General features: G+C 42.7%; 1 protein-coding gene across 4 annotated transcripts in view; it reads left to right on the forward strand.

The window, feature by feature from the left end:
- Positions 1-24,256, forward strand: part of LOC126297575 (ribosomal protein S6 kinase 2 beta) — a 547,735-nt gene that overhangs the window by 98,952 nt on the left and 424,527 nt on the right. Inside the window, exon 1 of one of the 4 annotated variants that reach the window (XM_049988540.1) lies at positions 12,242-12,293. The exons of the other annotated variants lie outside the window; for them this stretch is intronic. Within the exon in view, the coding sequence (XP_049844497.1) occupies positions 12,270-12,293 (24 nt within the window). The 5' untranslated portion in view covers positions 12,242-12,269. Of the gene's footprint in view, positions 1-12,241; positions 12,294-24,256 lie in introns of those variants that run through there. 4 annotated transcript variants of the gene reach the window in all.

Raw genomic sequence — 24,256 nt, forward strand, 5'->3', positions numbered from 1 at the left:
AACATGATTACCTGTGATACACACAGCCGGTAATTTAGACAGAAACAGTTACACGTCTGATGTGTAGGCAGATGACTGTCCTCCCTCCGTGATCTCCGTGGCGTTGTCTTTCAACAAGATAATGCAAGACCGCATATTTCCCATGCTGTTCTGAACAACTTTGATACAGTCATGGGTCACCGTTAGACGGGCACCCCGCCAGCCGTTACGATTGATGTACAAGAAGCATGCAATAAGTAAAACACATTTTTTACTGAAAGCGGGCCAGTTTTATTCAGGATTCCAATCCACGGTATTATTACTCATTCTTAATCCCTATTTTTCGACATAATCACCGTTCAATGCGATGGCCTTCCGCCATCTCAATAGGAGGACCTGGTCCTCGTCAGGGCCAGCGTCTTGCTGTACTACCAACAGAGACGTCCAGTCGAGCAATGAGGTGATTGTATTGTATTTGTATTGTATGTTAACTGGGGATCTAGAAACGACGGAGAGGCTCCGTCCCCGCTGCAGCCGCAGTTGTCCACAACCCCACGACGACTACCGCAGTCCACTTCACAACTCCGCCGCCCCACCAGAAGATTGTAGCCCCTATGTATGCGTGGTAGAGTAATGGTGGTGTACGCGTACGTGGAGAACTTGTTTGCGCAGTATTCGCCGACATAGTGTAACTGAGGCGGAATAAGGGTAACGAGCCCGCATTCACCGAGGCAGATGGAAAACTGCCTTAAAAACCATCCACAGACTGGCCGGTTCACCGGACCTACACACAAATCCGCCAGGCGCTCCTTCCCGCCCGGAAAGCCGCAGTGAGGTGATAATGGTCCGTCGACAACGTCGAATTAGTGTCCGTTCCAACATTGCAGGAATAACGGCTGTGCAACCTGCCGGCACACGAGAAATCGCAAAGATTTGCGCGACCTCGTTGCGATGACGACACAAGCCTGCCCAACGGTTCACCGTGATTTTGTTCACTGCCAGGTCGGGGTAGACATCTTGCAAGCGCCTGTGAGTACATGCGATTCTTCTGGTTTCGCGACAAAAGAAACTCAGTGACAGCTTTCGATATGACTGCACCTCGTTAGAGATGCCATTTTGAAAGCTACTTATAGCGCCGCCACCAGTAGGAACGTGATCAAACTATCCGGGCTGAAGCGTAAATATTGCAAGATTTCTCATTTGTACAACCGAAATTCGCAGATAAAAATATGCTCCATTACTTCTTGAACGCCCCTCGCACTCCCACGTTGAATTGCAGGATAATGGAATGAAATACTCATGTGTGTGTTACCAAAGTTGAATTCTAATCAAAGCTCAGTCGGGTTAGAGCCATTGTTGCTGCCAGAGGTGGTAGCTCTGTGCATTAACTATTGTGCTATGTATACCCCCAAATCAGCGACGAATTTAATCAAGTGTACTTCTTACTATAATTTGAATGCACAATAAAAATAGTTTAGTTATCTGCTATCGTTTCTGGTTTTGAAATGATAATGGGAAACACCACACTAATATCAATATAATACTTCTCATCTGCGAAAAGGGCTAATTTTATTTTTACATTGAAGGCACCGAGTGTAAAATGTTAATCACAAGTGGTCTAACGTAGTACTCTGGAATTGCTAAGAAATGAACGGTTAGAATCTGTTGATAGTGTCTTTAAGTTACCAGTAGAGTAACAGCGTCCCTTTCAAGCGTTCTTTCTACGAGGTTGCTTCGATATTGAGCTAAAGATTACGAAAAGGAAATCTTTCGAAATTTGCCTTCAACGAGATGGTGTTACTAGACTGGTAACCCGAGACCAGAGGAAACCAGGATTCATTTCCCATTGAAAGAATATAACGTATTTGGAGCAGATTTCAAATACGCATTTGAAGGGACTCATAAACAGTGATGTACTCTGTACTTCCGTTTACACTTCGCATCCTTCGCAAGTAATTGGCAGTGTGGATGCCGATTCAGGAAGTGTTCAGGCAGTAATGGCCTCGACGTCGATCAGTCGTTTAACTTTAACCCCGCGTAAACGATTTAAATTCTTTTACACTTCACTGCTTCAGTCGTTGCGAGGCATGGCGTTTTCAACACTGCAGAGGCCTTGAGCAACCATCCTCAGATGTCAAGAAAAATATTTTTCTTGCCACCTTGCACTTCACAAGGACGTTAGCTCTCTCAGGAAGCAAATTAAACGAAAAAATGGAGTGCACTACCGTTTTTCTTTTTTTTAATTTATGTATTGTGCACTGACTTCACTCGTGCTTGGCAGTGTATAAACAGTAGACGTTTTCCCTGTAGATTTTGCAGTTAGGGCAGTTAGCTTCCTAACGAAAGTGTGTGTGTGTGTGTGTGTGTGTGTGTGTGTGTGTGTGTGTGTGTGTGTCCTAACCATTGGTATATCAACAACCGAAATGAAATTCGCTTAAATTTACGGGCATGGTTGCTGTGCATTTCTTGCCAGCCAGTTGTCTGCGCTCACAGGACCCTGCGGATAGGCTTAGGTGCTACGCGGAGCATGACAAGAGCGTAAGGCTCGCATGGTATGTTGCAAGCAGCTTCTCGTGCGAGCAGCGGCGAGTGGGAGGCTCAAATTGCATTATGTGAGAGGCAGCCTCGGAGACGGAGACTTGTGACGTAAGAAATGGCGCACTATCTGAGGCCACTCACGTTCTTATCAGAAGCAACGTCGAAAAAAATAAATCGCGTAATGCTAGGTATGTGGAAACTTCAGTATCATTGGACGTGTTTAAATTCCAGTTCAATAATGAAATTTTCACTCTGCAGCGGAGTGTGCGCTGATACGAAACTTCCTGACAGATTAAAACTGCGTACCGGACCGAGAGTCGAACTCGGTATCTGTCTTTAGCGAGAAAATACTCTTACCGACTGAGCTATCCAAGCACGACTCACGACCCGTCCTCACAGGCTATGGCTAAGCCGTCTCCGCAGTATCCTTACTTCCATGAGTGCTACTTCTGCAAGTTTCGCAAGAGAGCTTCTGTGAAATATGGAAGGTAGGAGACCAGGTACTGGCGGAAGTAAAGCTGTGAGGAAGTGCGTGAGCCATGCTTGGGTAGCTCAGTTGCTAGAGCACTTGCCCGCGAAAGGAAAAGGTCCCGAGTTCGAGTTTCGGTCTGGCACACTGTTTTAATCTGCCAGGAAGTTTCATAACAGCGTACACTCCGTTGCAGAGTGAAAAATTCAGTCTGAAATCTTTCCCGTGCAAGTCAGGGTAACATTCTCAACTGCTGCATTTTCGCCGGCAGAAGTGGCCGAGCGGTTCTAGGCGCTTCAGTCTGGAACCGCGCCACCGCTACGATCGCAGGATCGAATCCTGCCTCGGGCATGGATGTGTGTGATGTCCTTAGGTTAGTTAAGTTTAAGTAGTTCTAAGTTCTAGGGGACTGATGACCACAGATGTTAAGTCTCATAGTGCTCAGAGCCATTTGAACCATTTTAAAAAATAAAAAATAAATCCCGCCACGCCACTCCTTGTACAATAAATTCCTGTTGACAACACGCGGTCGTTCCCTGTCAGAGAGCGGAAGCGAGCCAGAGCACAGTCATAAAGCAAGCATATGAGTCAAAGATACATCACGCCTCAGGGGAGATAATGTTTCCCACAGGAAGTGCAGGTAGTTTTCCTCCGTGAGCCATCGTGAAACAATGGCGAGGTCTGAGGGGCGTTGGACATGAGGTCTGATGAACGGTCTCGGGAAACAGTACTATTCGCGTATAGGGTACGACTGTTTTTCTTATATTGAAATGCGCCGAGCAGGGTGCGACGTGATGCGAGTGACAAGGCTTCAAGCATAGAAATTAGTTATTACCGGAAGTGACATGTGCACTTACTGGTTCCTGTAGTCTCTCTTGTGTCGTGCAGTATGTCGTTAGTGCGCATATATTATACGACGGATGAAGGCGAGGACAGACCATATCTGACAAGACCAATAGGGGTGGGTACTGTCGTATTCAAACTATGACTGTGATGATGCAAAACTAACCACCAAAGTTCTTGGGACATCCTAACTGGTGGACATTCCGCCCTGAAATTGTGTCTGCTTATTCCCCACTCTCTTTGCTATTGCTTACCAAAAACCTCACATTATACACAATATTCAACGGTTATAGGTGCCGAATTATGAAACCGACTCTTATTTTTCAATAGCTCTGTGTACTACTTCTGTGGCAATGGAAAGAGCCTTCGAAGACGACTTCAACGAGCCTGTGTTTAACTTGATCAGATAGTAGAAAGATAAACAGCGCTGCAAATATTTGTCCCACCATCGGGAGAAAATGCCCTACAAAGGTGTGCCGTAGTGCATAAAATGTAAGAAAACGTAACTCGGGTAAGGTTAATGTGTTCACTTTCGCACTGAAGTCGATCAGTCTATGGTTTATTGCTTTGGGGACCATAAAACTTGATCCTGAAGCTATTCAAACTTCACTGTGTATACGATATTCGAAACAGTGTGTACTGCTTTCGTTCATGGCGAATATCGTCAAACGGTTAGAGCAGTGGTGCGGTTATGTGCAATCACAATATATCTTAGGTAACTTGAATGTACGAATCGGATCAGCCAAGGTAGTGTCCTGTGACTACAACTATATAACGCATTTCCAACGTCCTACATTTTGCTACAGTATGAGACTGATGGCAATATCTTTCAGAATCGTTCAGTTCTCCCAATGATGACTACGAGAAATGCGAAGTAGTGCGACATTTATATGCAATATTTTACTACTGCTAAAAAAAGATTTTAAACAAAGGGGCATGTCACTCTTCGTAAGGTGTACTACTGCTGAAAGTTCGATATCCACGCTGGATAAGTAATACAGATAAACAACGAACTCTCGCTGATAACCGCGCAGTTTAGCGAACCACAATCCAAACATACAAAACAACGAACTCCTTCAATCAACATGTGGTATTTGTTTCTCAAGAACCACATAAATTTGTTCACCTGCGTTGACTGGACTCCAAACAGCTGTAAATGTTTGCAGTTCCCGGTAGCTACGCTGCCGCAAATGCATTGGTGTCCTAAATTAAAGCAACAAACGGAATTTTGGCAAGGTTGCATTTATTTTGCCATAAACAGTATAAACAGGTGATAGTAATATAGAAACAATATAAAGAAACAGAAGGTAAAGAACTAAAACATGCGTAAATGGACACACAAATGATCTTCGTTTTTTCCAACTTAAGGGATTTGCACACACATTCCGGCAGCTGATTAATGTGCTCAGTATGGTGTGTGTGACCACCTGTGGCAGCAAGACAGACCTGACAATGACGGGACATGCAGTAAATTATGTCATCAATCTCATGTTGAGGCAATAACTCCCATTCTTCCTGCAGAGCTGCTCACAAGTCTTGGAGAGTGGTTGATGGATGCTGACTTGATGCAACCAGTATTCGCAGTGCATCCCAGACATGCTCTACGGGATTCGAATTGGGAGAGCGAGTAGGCCACGTCATGCGTGCAATATCTCCCGTTTCTAGGAAAACACCAATCACCCGTGCTCAGCAAGGTCGAGAATTATTGTCCATCAGTACAAAGTCTGGACCCACAGCACCTTGCAACAGCCGCACATGACGTCACAAGATCTCGTCACAATACTTGACAGCAATTTAAACCTTACCGATTCACCCCTTCAATTTCATGAAGAACTGTTGAGTGGTCAGCTTAATCCCTGTGCACACCTTTAGGGATCCTCCTCGATATCGGTCTCTTTCCACAAAGTCTGGATCCCGAAATAGTGTTCCAAGGTTCCCCTAGATGCGAATCCGTCGAGAATCACTCCCCAGACCAATTGGGACTCATCTGTGAGAACATCGGCCCACCTTTCGACTGTCTAGGTGGCATGTTGAAAACTCCACTCTAGACGTTCCCTTTTGTGAAGACAGGTCAGAGGTACACATACAGCAAGTCTCCGACAATATAGGCCACTCTGGCGAAGCCTTCTCTACACCGTTTGCCTCGGTACGACGCGTCCAGTTGATGGCTCGAGGGCAGATGCCAGTTTGCCGTGCGATACTAAGGTGACACCGTTCTATCCTTACAGTCAAATAATGGTTTCTCTGTCTGTTGTTACATGTGGTCGCCCGAGCCTTTGTCTTCGGGGTACAGTTCCGGTTTCTCCACATCCTAGAAACAACAGAATGATTCACTTTCAGCCATCTGATCACATAAGTTTGCATCTGTCCTGCTTCCATTCCTTCTACACCTCTCCACGGCCGTGTGTCTGGCAGGGGTCGTGACTGTGTACTCAGCAATTGTGGATGTGGGACTACACGACAAATACTATCCCGTGTGATGGGTGTCCTGATGTCATCGCTGGCATGGTTCTCCGCTGACCGGAATGCCATCCTCCGTGCTGAACACAGTCGTACGGACATCTGTTGACAGCTCGTATGATTATATCTCGACTTGGACACAGGATGAGGAAATAGCGGCTTGTTGCTGTAATTTTGGACACCAGTAGACTGTCATCCCACTGGATATAAGGCAGTTCTCGTGCTAGAAACATAACGGATGTCCTAGCCATTCCGCACAAACAATTATGAATTTTAACATCATTTGGAGATCGATAGTTCGGGAATCACAAAATGTCTTGCCTCCTAACCGGACTTACAGCTATCTACTTTGTATTTGTGAGGAAAAGTAAAACAAGTTTTCAAGGAAGCACAGACGACTCCTGAAAACCTGAAATCAAACGGCTGTATGGCATTGTGGCTGGGTCTGAGGATGTTCGGATGCTTGGTGTAAGTCTGTTTCACGCCACCTCGGCGATTTGCTCGTCGGTGAAAATGAGATAAAATTATTAGGACAACACAAACACCCAGTCCTTGAGCAAAGGGAATTTCCGACCCAGCCAGGAATCGAACCCAGCACATGAAATGCTGTGCTACATGGCCTGTGACGGAATCTCTTTATAGCGTCTTTCAGTGCTCAGGCTCTGCACTTTTGCGTCTAAAAGGATGATGATGATGACGATACTGTATCTGAGTTACGTCATAGCGTACATTTGGTATAGCAGGCCATATTTGTGGAATCCTTTTCTTGACGGTGGCACAGATGTTTGCAACACTTTAAGCGTGTTAATATTCCATCAGGTTTAATACATGTTACCTCCTTAAGGTCCTTTTCGAAGACACTTCCAAATTCCACGGGAAACATGTAGCTCAATTTTTTAAAGTCGTTGTCTTTATTAGGCAGATGTAAACGTTGAAAATTACTTGCGTACACAGAAAATTCCCCACATTTGTCGCTATAATTTAGCGGAAACCGCACCTCGATGTATATTTTTCGTTCTGTATGTGTCTGTACTGGCTTCTCGTAACTGACTCAAAAGTATAAATATAAATTTTAGCTTCTTATCCATGGTTCTCCGTTGGTGTTCTTAGATTTACTACGTTTCGAGTGACAACCCTTCGCTCACCGAATGGGAGTTGCATTGTGTAGGTATAAAACGTATAAATGACTTTGTTAATTACAGACAGAACTGGCAAAAAGTTAATAGATATTAAGTTCGTAATGTAGACTTTTTTTCCACCTATTGTAGACTTCGATGATGGCCCTCGTTTGACCGAAACGGTTGATGACTGGTACCAATTCCAAATTTGATTGTTACCAATTCCAAATTTGATTGTTACCAATTCCAAATTTGATTGTTACCAATTCCAAATTTGATTGTTACCAATTCCAAATGTGATTTCATCTAAAATGAAAAGGTATAATAATGTGACTCGTCTCTAAACACATTGACAGTGTCATTTTTCCGGAAATAATTAATTTCTCCAGGTACTAGGAAAAGGAAATACAGGTTGGATACGTTTGAGATACGAGTACATGACTATCTGGTGGGAGACTGGCAGTAAAGTCTTAAGTTCATGAGTGTAGATAGTGACAGAAACAGGTTTTGGATAGTGTGACGTAACTGCTCTGCATTTAATGTGCCAGGGGGCAAATGTACATTTCCGAATAAAGCTCGACTCGTAAAAGTCCTAGGAGGAGGAGATCAGCGTTTAACGTCCCGTCGACAACGAGGTCATTAGAGACGGAGCCCAAGCTCGAGTCACGAAAGTATAGAGAAGGAAACCGGCCGTCCCATTTCGAAGGAACAATCCCAGCATTTGCCTTAAGCAATTTAGGGAAATCACGGAAAACATAAAATCAGGATGGCCGGACACAGGTTTGAACCCTGTTCTTCCAAATACGGGGTCCAGTGTGCTTAGCACTGCGGTGCGCTGCTCAATCGTAAGAGTCCTAGGAGCGAGACTTACAGCGTCTGCTTCACGGCCTGTTGATGTATTAGCAGATAATTAGGCTGAAAGGTGATCCTGCGGTCAACTAATTGAGGGTAGACAAGTAATGAGAATTACAAATTAATGAACATAAAAAACAGGGGCACACTTGTAATAAACATAGGACAAATATTTTATTCAGTCGGGTCCAGGCTACTGAATGGTGCCCCCTCAAGCAAATTTATACTTAAAGCTAATACAGTAGTTGAAATACACCAACAGCTGTTGTATTATCTAGTGTGACACGAAATATGACAGAACCCCAACTAAGGTAAGTCACGACGCGCACTCAATACAAGAGATCCTTTACCCGTATTCTTAGATGCCCTTAACCAAGATTCGATAAGCAATTCGAAGGGTGGCTCCATAAATAAAATAAAATCACTCTGCCGTACTCTACAAGTGCAGGAAACTAGTCTTTCTTCTCGGTCGATGTCCCGAACTGTTCTTCCTTTTCTTCTGTTATTCCTTTTCTACCGTCCTTCCTGCTCCCAAGAGCACACCTTCGCCCAGCAACGTTATATCACCTCAGCCAGTTTGAGATCGAGCAGTTGCCCAAGCAACACATTTCGTACAGCACATTGATGTACGTGCAAATCGGCCACCATTCCTACACTAATGGTTCAGTGTCTGCTGACACAATATATTATTGTTTTTAATTACATATCCCATTAACATGGACACATTTATCATTTATATTAGGATCAGCATTCATCACAGATTAATAAATGGATTCACTATTGCTGCTTCATTTTTATCGGTGTAAATGTGGAGAACTGTCTGGCACGACACTCTTTGGCGTATAAACTTAATATTATACAATATTTAACAGCAGTATACACTGGCGAGACAAAAGTCATGGGATACCTCGTAGTATTGTGTCGGACCTCCTTTTGCTAGGCGTGTTGCAGCAACTCGAGGTGGCATGGACTTAAAAAATTTGTTGGAGATCCCGTGCAGAAATATTGACCCACGCTGCGTTAAAGCCGTCTATGTCTGCGAAAGTGTTTCCGGAGTAGGATTTTGTGCACGAACTGACCTCTCGATTCCGTCCCGTAAGTGTGCTGTGGGATTCATGTCAGGATATCTGGGTGGCCAAATCGTACGCTCGAAGTGTCCAGAATGTTCTCTAAACAAATCGCGAACAGTTGTGGCCCGGTGATATAGCGCTTTGTCATCCATAAAAATTTCATATTTGTTCGGGAACATGAGGTCCATGAATAGCTGCAAATGCTATCAGTTGGTTCAGTTACACCAGAAGACCCTGTCCATCCATATAAAAACAGCCATCACCATTATGGAGCCACCACAAGCTTGCATACTGCCTTGACAATTTGGACCCACGGCTTCGTGGGTTCTACGCCACACTCGAACCCTACCCTCAGCTCTTACCAACTGAAATCGGGACTCATCTGAGCAGGCGACGGTTTTCCAGTTGTCTACGGTCCAACCGATATGAACACGACCCCAGGACAGGTGTTGCAGGCGATGTGGTGTTGTTGGCAAAGGCACTCGCGTCGGTCGTTTGCTGCCGTAGCACATTAACGCCAAATTTCGCTACACTGTCCGAACGGATACGTTCGTCGTACGTCCCACATTGGTTTATACGGTTATTTCACTCAGTGTTATGTGATGTGCTGTGTGAGGATTTCCCGGCGCTGCATCTGCTTGATAGGTTCTCGGGAATTACGCCGGATAATATTGTAGAAACCGCACAATAGTTCAGCGAGACAACTGCCCGCCATCTTCAGGTGCTACTGTCGCGTCGCTGAGAAGCTCGCCAATTTATATTTTGGCTTTCTAGAACAGCGCAGGCGCCGGCGAGGGCATAACATCATTGAAGACCAATCGTGGACGCGCTGTTCTAGAAAGCCAAAATATAAATTGGCGAGCTTCTCAGCTACGCGACAGTAGAACGTGAAGATGGCGGGCAGTTGTCTCGCTGAAATATTGTGCGGTTTCTACAATATATTATCTGGCGTAATTCCCGAGAACCTATCAATCAGTGTTACTTGTTTGTTAGCACTAACAACTCTACGCAAACGCCGCTGCGCTCGGTGGTTAAAAGAAGGCCGTCGGTCACAGCGTTGTCCGTGATGAGTGGTATGCCTGAAATGTATTATTCTCGGCATACTGTGCGTCTTGTAATATTGAATTCTCTAACGATTTTTCGAAACGGAATGTCCTGTGCATCTAGCCCCAACTATCATTCCGCGTTCAAAGTCTGTTAATTCCCGACGTGTGGCCATAATCACGCCGGAAATCTGTTAATGTGAATCACAAATGACAGCTCTGCAAGTGAACTGACCTCTTCGTGTATGCGATACTACCGTGTGTGTGCGTATCGCTATCCCGTAACTTTTTGTCACCTCAGTGTAATACCCGCCGTTTGTCACGATGATGGCTACTGGGCAATGCCATTACTGGACATATAGTTTATTGTGTATCATAAAATCGTTTACCACTCAGTAAGTGTAAACATATGTGATGGAATGGGTAGTCTGATTGTAAATATTTTGATGATTGCAGTTTGTAATTTTGTATACGGTGTATTGCATTTCGTTGTTAACTTATTGCTCATGCTTTTACTGTACCGGTCTTACTGCAATCACTTCAGGTTATTAAATTATGGTCCGTCTGTCGTTAGCCAGCCGTACGCGGTATTTAGGGTCAAACTACCTGCGGTACAGCATGTTAACCCCCTCAGTACGTGCTCGTTGGAAACTTTTTTCAACCTTCAAGCTTTCTGTTCGTATTTACTCTGACTAAAGACCTAATTAACTAATTATGTTTCACAGCAGCCTCGAGATTCTCCCAAGACTCGTAAAATTACAGTCATCTGTTGGTAACGCGTCCTGGCAGCACTTTCCGAATGGGAGCTGTACCCCGACGGCTCATCAAATATTATTGATGATGATGTCCCATACTCGGAGGAGCGTAGGGGACGATGCAGGAGGCCCGCACCGCTGTACCAACCAACCAACCAACCAACCTAGTGGAGGTGGTTTGCCGTTGCCTTTCTCCGACCGTAATGGGGATGAGTGATGATGAAGAAGACGACACAACACCACCCAGTCATCATGAGGCAGGAAAAATCCTTGACCCCGCGGGGACTCGAACCCGGGACCCCGTTCGCGGGAAGCGAGAACGCTACCGCAGGACCACGAGCTGCGGACTTCATCAAATATTAGGTAATCGTTATGTTCATTTCCAGCCAAGGGTTTCTCGCTAGACTATCAACATTGTAATGGCGAAGATGACTGCCAAGCAAATGACGTGCCAATAGTTGCTGCCATATATGAGTGGTATTAAAGAAAATATATCCAAATAAGAATTTGCCTTCGGTGTGGTCTATCTCTGAAGTTTTTGCCCCACCAGTTTAACAAGTCTTCGATGCTCCCAGAATGTGTCCTATTAACCGATCTATTGTTTTGGGTATGTTTTGCCATAAATTAAAGTATATCAGCCATCCTTCTTGATGCACAATACCCGTGGAGTTGTGCTCAACTGTTTATTCCCCGGCTCTGATTTACTCCTTCCCCTGATAATGATATCGAACCCTGCTCTGTCGAAGATTTTCTGCGTTGTTTGATCTCGAGTGTATTAATTATAAAATGTGCATTCAGATTACGTTTCCGGATGTTTTCCAGCTACTACGTTTTTTACTTTACCAAACAATACTTTATTTGCGGCGTTTAGAAAGACAGGGTGGAAAATAAATGTTACGTAGTAGTTTAAAATGCGAGCGCTATCTTTATGCAGGAGTGTCTGCGTCCTCGCGCACAGAGATCCTCGCATCCGTACCACGTGTTACCGTATCTGAAGAGGAAGCCAGCGCCGACCGCATCCTTCTGCTTCGAGCTATGTTCCTAGTGAACATGAAATTCAGCGCCTCGCTTGGCAAGACAGCTCGTGAGAGCGACGCGTGCGCTACCTTGTGCGACTTTCATTAAGTTTTCATCTCGCGACGATGTACAACAGAGACGATGTGTCTGTAAGTACCGCACAATTCAAGTAGTGTTTGATGCCAGGGGCGTGCTCCTATGAGATCCGCATTTCAATGACAGCTTGTTCGTTGCTTGTCAATACTCTTCGTATATTCCGCACATAGGAGTCGTTACTTTCCGGTTATTTTTTTGCTGATGACTGTGCACGTGGTTCAGTAGTGCGCCTGCCATAGGTGAGAACAGTTCCTATAATTAGGTTTTAGGAGTAATTTTTTGTTAAATCTGTCGCACTAAATTTTAACTTCCGTGTCGCCAATTCTTATTATATTTGCCCATCAGATGTTTCGACGGTTACTCCGTATTGTAATAGAGCTCGGAAATTCGTCTCTGAAAGAATAAATTCGTCATCACACCAAATAATGTCGTAACGAAACATGTGCTTCACTCCTATAGTGTAAACCGTATAAAAACGTAAGTTTATATTTGAATGCTGTTAATTTTTATGATCTGACAAAATTTTTCACTTCTGAACGAAACGTTCGCAAAACGAAACTGACTTGCGCGACGACATGTGTAGGGAGGTCAGCGCTTCATCTCTTGGTGGATTAGGACTCTTTTTTTCTAGTAATCAGCGTGCGTGGATTTCGAAAAATCTTCCCAATATCGCATCTGTACTTCAGACAGACTTCAGTAAACGTTTAAAGAATGTTTTGTAAACAGGACATACCACTTAAGATAAAAAGGACAAATTTAAGTTATAATGTAATGTGTGGAAATGCATACATCACCTTCTTTGCATCAGCTCTGATAAGTTATTTTTTATGCTATTGAACCCAGGATCCTCAAGTACTTTTCCATCCAGGTGATCACGAAGACTTAAGTAGTTTTGGAAAAAAAAAGGGATTGATAATCACTTGACAAATATTACTATTTATTTTAGACAATTTTGTATTCCAGTACAGACTGTCCACAACTTTTGCGATAAATCACCTAAAACAGTGAATTTTATGACTACGGTGTTACAGTATCTCCATTTGTGTGAAACACACACGGCTATTTTTTAGAGACTTACAAACAAAACGAATCCGCAGATCGGGTTGGCACTTAAGTTATTGTCCAATATGTAAATAAATGGCGAAAATATTTCTGTAATTTTGACATGTCTTTGTCGGGCCGACGAGCTGTGTGTTATTTTTCGTGTTGCCTGTAGATGCCACGGAAATTCCGTTAAATGGCATCAGAATTGCAGATAATGTAGGGAATTGTAGCTAATACCGTTGGTGTATAATTCCGTGATAAGAGCAATGTGCAGTTCAAAGGAACATCCATAGTTTAACTTGACTTTAACCTGCATGTTTAGCTGCTTAGCTATGATATTAGTGTGGTTCGTACGAACATGGTGCGAAATAGTTAACATTTTTCTATTCTTATCAGTAGAGCGAAATTCTCATTTTCAGAATGATTATGTAGGAACATACTCACCTTCAAAATTTTCAGTACTCAGGGAATTGACAAGATGGTAATTCATGCTGCCTTCAGAGAGAATTGATCTGCCAGAGTTTCGGTTTGTGGATTTCCCCAACTTGAGGCGAAGACCTAGTTACAACCGCTTGGAACAGATATACTTGCGCCTGCAAAGTTCACAAGGCACTTTTTTCGTTAATAATGCAAAGAATAAAAGGTAATTTGATCACCATTTTCATATACATATTCCCTCGAAGGAACAGGATTTCAGTGGCTCAACTTGCGTCTGCCTTGATAGGCACACAAGATGTTACAAATTCTGAATTACAGTTTGTATAACGCGGCATGCAAAAGCCTTGCTGTGTGTAGCGTGCCGTGCCCTGCAGTACAAGGCTGCAAGTTTATTTTTAGTACAGAGGTTTCGCGACGTATATGGCGAGAGATTGATGTTAAACGGCCTCGGTTTGTACCTGTAGATCAAGTTGGTTTGGGTACCAGAAGTCTTTCGGGCTACCATGTGACAACGGCACTATGAATCATAACAGCAGCAGCGTCAAACACAGGGATTGCCTCACAGAGACAGCACTCGCACCCTCTTGTTCCACTGTTTTATTTGCTATTTTTCTGTATTTTCAGTTCTTCCTCGTGCAACCACTCTGCAAGGTAAGACGCGGTAATACGGATATGTGCTGATGAACGTCAACGATAGATTACATTCATAAAGTGTCTCCCCAAATAAGAACGTGTGCGAAGCGGCAACTCTATTACAGTATAATCACGTGTTAACGATTTTGGAGGACGAGTTGCTATCGAGTTGTAAAATACTATATTTAGCGAAATAAATGCGTTGTTGTAATTTTTATGCCCTTGGCTGCCATGTTCGATTTCTACTTTCCGGAAACAGCACGTTTGGGACAATGTTTTGTAAGCGTTCAGCCTACCAGAAAATGTTCATCCAGGCGCGCCTTTACGGTGAAAGTTGGTAATAGGAGATTTAAGTTTAAAAATTTAATTTTAAGAGGTTCTTCTTCGTAGAGTTAAATGAAAAAGGAAGATAGTGACGTAAGCAAAACTACAAAAATTAAAGTATTATCAGCGCTGCATACATGCGGATTTATTTCAGTTACTTTTTTTACTTGCGCCTTGAATGCTGTTAGAGTAGAAAACTCAACTCGTAGCAATAATCCCGTTGGTCCTACCAGGCTCATTAGCTATTGTTAGAAATCTGAAACATCTTGGCTGTTGTATTATTTCACAGTGAAGATAAACGGCCTTTGTGATTTTGAATTACGTAGGGGTGAGTCGCGTATGAAATGCAAGGTGTGCAGGTATGGTGACACACGGGCTACAAGACAAACAGTTTTGTCGTGATCGCTGGTACGTTCGTTGGATCGTCTTAACTGCCGAAAACATGATATAGTGTCTTCTTGGTTAGATACAAAGTTACAGTTAAACATTTATCGTTTCAGTAGCAGTTCATTAATGATGATCTCTAAGGAAATTGATTTTTACCCGTGAAGTCCTTCACTCTAGGCTGTTACCGAATTTTAACAATACTTAACGAAACGCGGTTAAAAACGCCATCGAAACTACAGTTCGGCACTTCTCGTTGCTTCATAGATATGAATACACTTATTCGCTTCATGGATATGAGTACAATAATTCAATACCAGTATCATTACCATCGGGGAGGGAAAGACATGTCAGCATAAGCGCAGTTGTAATTTTTGTGTTTATTTCTCTGGAAATAGATTTTGTGAAGGTTAGAACGAACGGTCATCTAGCTTCCGTTTAAACCTATGTGAATTTGTGAAGTGTACAAATTTGTTGACGTGATTTCAGTTTGATCACGCCGAAATTTTATGAAATAATGGTATATGACGTGGCGCATTTCCAGAAACACATGTATTTCCCTTAATGCAAGTATTAGGAGTATTCAGCACGCACTGATTGTTTCTTTTGGTTCAGCTCTTCGCATACCACCCTATGAAACAGAAGAGGATGTAAAATGTATTGTGGATAAATAGTCTGAAAAGTTTGACGGTGCAGTAATTTCGTGGGTTTCGTCTGTATAGATATCGTTGGCATACACCGTGGATAAAATGGGGCGTGTATTACATGTTATAGAATGCTGATAATTAATTACTCTCCGTGTCGGTCGTTAGACTCTTGAAATTAAACCTGCCATTTTGGCAAGCTTTCCGCTCACATTCTACGTTGCATGTTTTACAGCTAGAGTTGTTTGAACATTTATTTGCCCTGACTGTTGCTCGTTTCAAATAATTCGTTTCACGTTATTCCCATCACATTATTCATTTAAGGCATTGCTATCCAAATAGAGACGTAAAGTTAGTGGTGTGTGCTTTATGGAATATTCTATCCAAAGAAAATATTTTCATAGTTCGTGAGAAACGTCTGTACCGAGTGATAGTTTTTTTTTATATTAAAGCGAAATGCCTGCTGTTCCACCTTCTGATAAAATGATTTTTAAGAAGTAGTGTTCTGTTCATGTGTTTAGACATGTGTGTTTGCACTGGATAACTGTCCAAGAGGTCTCACCGGTGTTTTGTACGGACATGAAATCATCACTTTGCCGTAACTTGGCGACGCCGTTTTGTGTGTACAATTCCGTATTGTTTGATACCCACTCAAAATATTAATATTTGATGACGATAGCTTTAGTTAGACTAGTGTGCGCGTAGTATCAATCCATCGACGTCCACTACGTTCTTTTTGTTACGATATTTATGACTCGCTACCTACTTCGAAAATAGTTGAATGAGGAAGACGTAATTTAAGCTATAACGTGAAGTTGATTCAGTACGCAGCTGCTGTATGACCTACCCACAGATAAACGCGATTGTTTGTGCTCATACTTAAGTCATTTGGATGGTACATGGTGACACTCTAATCGTATGTCTTTTAAAGTGCTGTGTTTTAGAAAACACTCTTTATCGCCGTTTACTTGTACAGCATCATCATCCTCATTTTGGGAAGTGTCGTATAAAAGAATTCTGTAGTTCTGTTTTATAGAGCCAGTCTTGACGAAGGTACGATGCTGTTAAGACTCTCAGGTTTCCCAATTAAGGAGTCTGAACGAGGCAGAATTACACCAGTTCATTAACTGCGTGAAAGAGGGGTATTGCGCAACAGCTTCTTCATGCTGTTAACAACGTTTAATTAATTCCATCCCACATTATACGTACCCCCCCCCCCCCCCATATCTTCTCTCTCTCTCTCTCTCTCTCTCTCTCTCTCTCTCTCTCTCTCTCTCTCTCTCTCTCTCTCTCTCTCTCTCTCTCCCCCTTGCAAAATTGTTTCCGTTCACGTAGACAATAGAAATTTATTTGAAGCAGTGTTAATTTCATTTCCTCTGTTACAGTGCAGTATAGTCTTCTGTTCATTAGCTTTGTCATTTTATACGAAGATTTTATAAGTTGCATCTTATCAAATTACGTTCTTATTTGATTGCAGCAAACTAACTTCTTAGAGTAAATGGTGTATCGGAAAAGTTTGATGCGTATCGTAGGTTTTTCATTAAGGTAGCATTATGGTATTAAACCGGAAGACGCTGGTGTATCGGAAGCTGTTGTCTTCACGTTTGCATTCTCCGTCGTCATTAGATCAACAGTTTTCTGTCAAGGTAGGTGATTTTCCGCTAGATGAGGATACTCTTGTCTCTTTCTCCTTCTCACAAACTAAATTAATGCAGCAGAGTTGTAGGACTATATATTCCACGATGATTCTTTCGTCTTTCAAAAAGACCACGGCCGAGGTTCTAGGCGCTTCAAGTCTGGAACCGCGCAGGTTAGAATCCTGCCTGGGGCATGGATGTGTGTGATGTCCTTAGGTTGGTTAGGTTTAAGTAGTTCTAAGTTCTAGGGGACTGATCACCTCGACTGTGAAGTCCTATAGTGCTCAGAGCCATTTTATGGTGACGAAATTCGTAAATAGGAGGTATTTAGTGTCCGTGTCTTACGTGGTTCATTTAAACAACGGAAAGTTTATCCACAGTCACAAGTAATACTGACGGACCACAGTTATTGTTCATAATGTGGAGAGTGATGTCGCGTCCGTGGGTACACTTACTGCGGAAGACGAAAATCGAATTTCAGAAACAGATTTTTGTTGTCGTGTTTGTATGTCAGACCTGAATTGATATTGGTAGACGCATCAAATATCGGTTATTCTACATGAATAGCGTCTGTAAATCAGCGTCTGATATAATTAGCTTGGTAAACAGTTTATCAGTACTTTCGTCATAGATGGTGGTTATAATCAAACTACAGCTGCTTGACAGTGTCCCCATGGGACAAAAGTGATAGGCCAATGAAACTTTCTGGGAACATTTGTAAGGACATCCACATGAGAGGGTACCATTTGGTGGTTTCGAATCAGGTGTACGTTCCAGGTTATAATCATGGTGACCATCTGTATCCTGGAACGGTCCTGGAGACACTATTTCACAATTGTTTGCAGCACTTTTCGAACAGTGGACCATGGATTGTTCAGCTGTCGTGACACAGCTCGTGCACTGCTTTAAGTTTCCATATTGCGTCCAGCATTTTCAGCCATGACAATAGGAACTTCAATTCGTGGTGGAATTGGCAGTTGAACTCTCCCAGCAGCAATTCCCAAATCGCCAGTTAACTCAAACTTCTGAACGTTGTGCTGCAGCCCCGGTAGTGAAAGATAACCTGTTCGTATTGTTTCAATGCAGGGCCTCTCAGGGCGTTTGCACCACCGTATCGCTCAATGTAGAGGGTAGAAGACGACTTGGCTATGCTATGTTGACCACCACTCCTCGACTTCGCGCAGTAGCGCATTCCCTCTGCCTGCCCCTCCCATACGCTTGCCTCGCTCACTCCGTCAATCTCGACTTTCTCCAAAACTTCACATATGTTTCCTTGGGAAACAAATCTTTCACATACTCACGTACGTCTCTCTGTAGCTCAGGAAATTCTTCCTTCGTCAAATTGTAGTAGAATTCGACCAGACGTTTGTTATAAAATAAATCCTTTCGGTAATCATTGGTTTGCAAATCGATTAGTTCCTAATGTAAATAGGGAGGCGCACTTCCAGTTGCTGTCGGAAAGGGCTTCACAAACGCATCAAGTGTTGGCTGGAAGTTGATTTCCTGTTAAAAAAAAAAGTTGTTAATAACTAAAAGTAATGTATTACGTTGGTTTGGAGTAGTAAAAGGCGATGTATTTTAATAAACAGGTGCTATGGACTCTAGTTTTTAATCTAACGTCAACTTGTACATCTAAAATCTCGAGTTTATTTCGCTATTAGAGACATTTCGGTACATCGCCTGGTTTCAGTCGCTAAAATCATTTTCAATATATCGTAGCCCCTCAAAGTATTTTTCAAAGCGCGCTCATTTCCGCACAGATGCTGTCGAACAAAGCCGTAGTACCGTTATGAATAAAGGGCTTTTAGAAATCTGGATGCCTCGTTAATAGTAAAATTTATATATCGATTACCTAGCTTTTTGTGTTGCGTACTTTCCTTTGAAAGGTTGTTTTTGAAGAGCTGAAGCTGACGCTGGAAAGCTTTTGTTTTGCCGACCTTAATGTTGATGAAATTTTCTTTTTGGAGTTTCACACTAAAATCATTTAGTAAAGCCCTAACATCTCCTAAAAATCGTAAACCAGCTAACCATTCCTTTGTCCCCCAAAAACGAGCCACGGCGTGGCGTCGTCGAAAACCTCGGGAAATCATTTTTTCTGTACTCAACCAGCGTACCTCAGCATGGTAAGGGATATCTAAATGTCGTTGTTGTTGTTGTTGTTGTTGGTGGTGGTGGTGGTGGTGGTGGTGGTGGTGGTGGTGGTGGTGGTGGTGGTGGTCTTCAGTCCTGAAACTGGTTTGATGCAGCTCTCCATGCTACTCTATCCTGTGCAAGCTTCTTCATCTCCCAGTACCTACTGCAGCCTACATCCTTCTGAATCTGCTTAGTGTATTCATCTCTTGATCTCCCTCTACGATTTTTACCCTCTACGCTGCCCTCCAATACTAAATTGGTGATCCCTTGATGCCTCAGAACATGTCCTACCAACCGATCCCTTCTTCTGGTCAAGTTGTGCCACAAACTTCTCCCCAATCCGATTCAATACCTCCTCATTAGTTATGTGATCTACCCATCTAATCTTCAGCATTCTTCTGTAGCACCACATTTCGAAAGCTTCTATTCTCTTCTTGTCCAAACTATTTATCGTCCATGATTCACTTCCATACATGGCTACACTCCATACAAATACTTTCAGAAATGACTTCCTGACACTTAAATCGATATTCGATGTTAACAAACTTCTCTTCTTCAGAAACGCTTTCCTTGCCATTGCCAGTCTACATTTTATATCCTCTCTACTTCGACCATCATCAGTTATTTTGCTCCCGAAATAGCAAAACTCCTTTACTACTTTAAGTGTCTCACTTCCTAATCTAATTCCCTCAGCATCACCCGACTTTATTCGACTACATTCCATTATCCTCGTTTTGCTTTTGTTGATGGTCATTTTATATCCTCCTTTCAAGACACTATCCATTCCGTTCAACTGCTCTTCCAAGTCCTTTGCTGTCTCTGACAGAATTACGATGTCATCGGCGAACCTCAAAGTTTTTATTTCTTCTCCATGGACTTTAATACCTACTCCGAATTTTTCTTTTGTGTCCTTCACTGCTTGCTCAATATACAGATTGAATAACATCGGGATTAGACTACAGCTCTGTCTCACTCCCTTCCCAACCACTGCTTCCCTTTCATGTCCCTCGACTCTTACAACTGCCATTTGGCTTCTGTACAAATTGAAAATAGCCTTTCGCTCCCTGTATTTTACCCCTGCCACCTTCAGAATTTGAAAGAGAGTATTCCAGTCAACATGTCGCGTAAAATGAAATAAAAAAATTCTTTCAACTTAAGAGCCCGTGAGACCGAGTATAGTTCATGATATACGCTATGTTCATCACGTCTTGAAGACCGATAACTTTTACACAAAGGGCCGTTTGGTCAGTAAAACAAACTGAAGGAAAATTCCGCATGTTAAGCTTTTTCCGAAGTAGGTGAATAAACACTTTTACTTTACCACACATTGTGGTTACGGAAAAGAGCTTTTCCCAAGTGAGTTTTATACCTTCAGCCGCCATTTCGACCGCTTCTAAAAATCTGCCCCATATCCAGGAGCTCTTCCGTCACTTGCAGGTTGTCGTCCACGCCGTCAAGAAAGAGGAAAAAAAGGCAAACTGAGCCGTGTTGCTAATATCCGCGGGCTAGAGTGCGATGGAGTACGCTAGGAGGTTTTCAGTATGGCTGCCAATTTTTGTGAAAATAAACAGAAATGTCACTTACTCGTCGAGATACTGTTATACTGGAAAATGGTATTCTGCTGTATGCTGGAGCTAATGCGGGGTTCGTTGTCTCTACTACGTCCATCAAAATGGTCTCTCTTCATCGATCTTTCATAAACGGCCACCCAACTCTTGCGAAACGCAGAAGAACTTTACAACTAGCTCTGAGAATCCTTTCGCAGCACCCTTCATATTCGTCGCCCTAAATCAGAGAACAAAGATTGTGTTAGGGAATAATACAAACAAAAACGAATACACATTTGAGAGAAATGCAAACAAATTTAATTTCGTTTCGCAGGACCTTTAACAAAAATAAATATGCTGAAGTACTGATACGAACCTTACTTTTGGATACAAAAATCCTCTTCCCAAGAATTTGCAAATTCCTTAATTTTTCCTTTATGGCGTCCCATACGATTTCACTATACTTTCCTAAATGCAATTTGCTGTAGTGTCTTTCAATAGAAATTTTCTCACGCACGTTATTATCGCGAATTAACATTTGGCTTTATTGTTACAATTAACAAAAAACAAGTTCACATATTTAAATGAACTTCGGGAAATCATGGCTTTTTTTTTTAGAGCAAGTTTTTCCAGTATTCTAGTAACTATCTTGCGCCTATCGATTTAAGTGTCGAATAAGTCGTCTATCAACGCATTCGGCAGCGCACCACAGCTGCTTCACCATGCAAGCTGCTATGAGGGAAATTAAGCCGAGCTGGACCGATGCGTAGTGCAAACTCTCTCTCTTCACCTCGCTTTGCACACGCGAGATTTGCCGTCTGTGTGAGACGCCGCGATTTAATGCGTCGATACTCGCGAAGAACTCCATCACTATTGCTGTTGATCTGATCAAGCAGCTTTACTTGTAAAGCCTAGCTCATCTCGTCCAGACCCATGTTGAGTGCCTGCAACTGTAATGCGCGCAGATGATTGTGTTTCAAACCGTACATAGTCGTACAAGAACCGGTGCCTAACGTGAAGCCATGACAGTAACAATACTAACAAAGCAAATACTACGGAGCACATTCTGTACGGTTCGAACCTGCGTCCGGCCATCCTGATGTAGGTTTTCTGTGATTTCCTTAAATCGCTTCAGGCAAATCCTGGTATGGCTCCCTCGAAAGGGCACGTCCGCTTTCTTCCTCTGTCCTTTCCTAATCCGAGCTTGTGTTGCGTCTCTAATGACCTTGTTGTCGACGGGACGTTCAACACTAATCTTCCCATCTTCCCATCTTCCTCCACATAATCTATATTTATATAGAAAATGCTTATGTGTGTACATACTGACAGACTTTCCTCCGTGACCAACCACTGCCACCCTTTCGTAGTTCTGGTGGCAGGTAGACCCTTAGGAACTTTATCTTACATGCGAAAATGCCGTTCCATTCGTCCAGCATTATAGTATGCTTGCGCGGTACACACACACATACAGGCGCGCTCGCGCGCGTTTGTGTGTGTGTGTGTGTGTGTGTGTGTGTGTGTGTGTGTGTGTGTTGATAGTCAGTAAAGCCTGATCGACGAAGACACGCTGAGAGATTAAAAACTCGTGAGTGTGATTTTCCACGTCATGATTTAAGCCTGTATGACGAAACCGCGCAAGCATACTATAATGCGCGAAGCAAAAAAAATGGATAGACTCAAAAGATGAAAATATTTGTAAATAACAAATGAAAAATCGAAGGATGCACAGAATGATTTCGGACAACATTTCGCTTATTCTTCATGAGTATAATTCTTTTCATAATTCAGCGTGTTTTTGTGAATCACTTCGCATATTCTTGTTTTGTATAATTCTTCGTGGGTAATTTCTCCTTAAACAATTTCGTTTCCAGAGTAGATGATGACTCATAAAACTATCTTCACACGGTCTCATATGCAGTGAAAAGTAAATGCCTGATGAAATAAAGGAATTTCTATTCCTTTCCAGCTGCATTTAAATACAATTATGTTAAGACAATACTACTAAACGAGCATTGGCCCTGTGGTGTTACCCTCGCTAAATATGTTTGCGTAACGTAATATTAATGCCAGTGTGGATGGAACAGGGTATGGATTGTATAAGCGAGTATATTCACAAATAGAGTAAAGTTCAAAAGTGATAAAAATACATCTTTTTCTAAGAGAACTAAGTGTTCCACATCGCACATTATATTGAAATATCTGCTAACCACAGTCACCCACTTTACCTCCGCAGTATGGATGAAACACGTTGAAGACTCTATCACCACTACATTGCACCGTGAAAGAAACAACAAAAATATTTTCACATATGCGGTAAAGTTCTTAAGTCGTATGTTATTTAGCTCTACCTGAGAATATTTGTTGCTCCACATTTCGCGGATATTTGCCTACTACATTCACCCACTGCCACGCAACGCGCGAAATCTACCTTACTAACAGGATAACTGCATTCGTATTATCCTTAACGAGATATACGTCTGTATGCGTATCATCTAGAATGGTACTCATGCCTTCCTCCATGCCATACAGGGTGTTACAAAAAGCTGCGGCCAAACTTTCAGGAAACGTTACTCACACACATATAAAGAAAATATGTTATGTGGACATGTGTCCGGAAACGCTTACTTTCCATGTTAGAGCTAATTTTAGTTTCGTCAGTATGTACTGTACTTCCACGATTCACCGCCATGATTTCATACGGGATACTCTACCTGTGCTGCTAGAACATGTGCCTTTACAAGTACGACACAACATGTGGTTCATGCAAGATGGAGCTCCTGCACATTTCAGTCGAAGTGTTCGTACGCTTCTCAACAACAGATTCGGTGACCGATGGATTGGTAGAGGCGGAACAATTCCATGACCACCTCGCTCTCCTGACCTCAACCCTCTTGACTTTCATTTATGGGGGCATTTGAAAGCTCTTGTCTATGCAACCCCGGTACCAAATGTAGAGACTCTTCGTGGTCGTATTGTGGTGGGCTGTGATACAAAACCCCATTCTCCAGGGCTGCATCAGCGCATCAGGGATTCCATGCGACGGGCGGTGGATGCGTGTATCCTCGCTAACGGAGGACATTTTGAACATTTACTGTAACAGTGTTTGAAGTGACACTGGTACGTTCGGTTGCTGTGTTTCCATTCCATGATTGTGATTTGGAGAGAAGTAATAAAATGAGCTCTAACATAGAAAGTAAGCGTTTACGGACACATGTCCACATAACATACTTTG

This window comes from Schistocerca gregaria, chromosome X, assembly GCF_023897955.1.
Source record: "Schistocerca gregaria isolate iqSchGreg1 chromosome X, iqSchGreg1.2, whole genome shotgun sequence".
Classification (NCBI taxonomy): domain Eukaryota; kingdom Metazoa; phylum Arthropoda; class Insecta; order Orthoptera; family Acrididae; genus Schistocerca; species Schistocerca gregaria.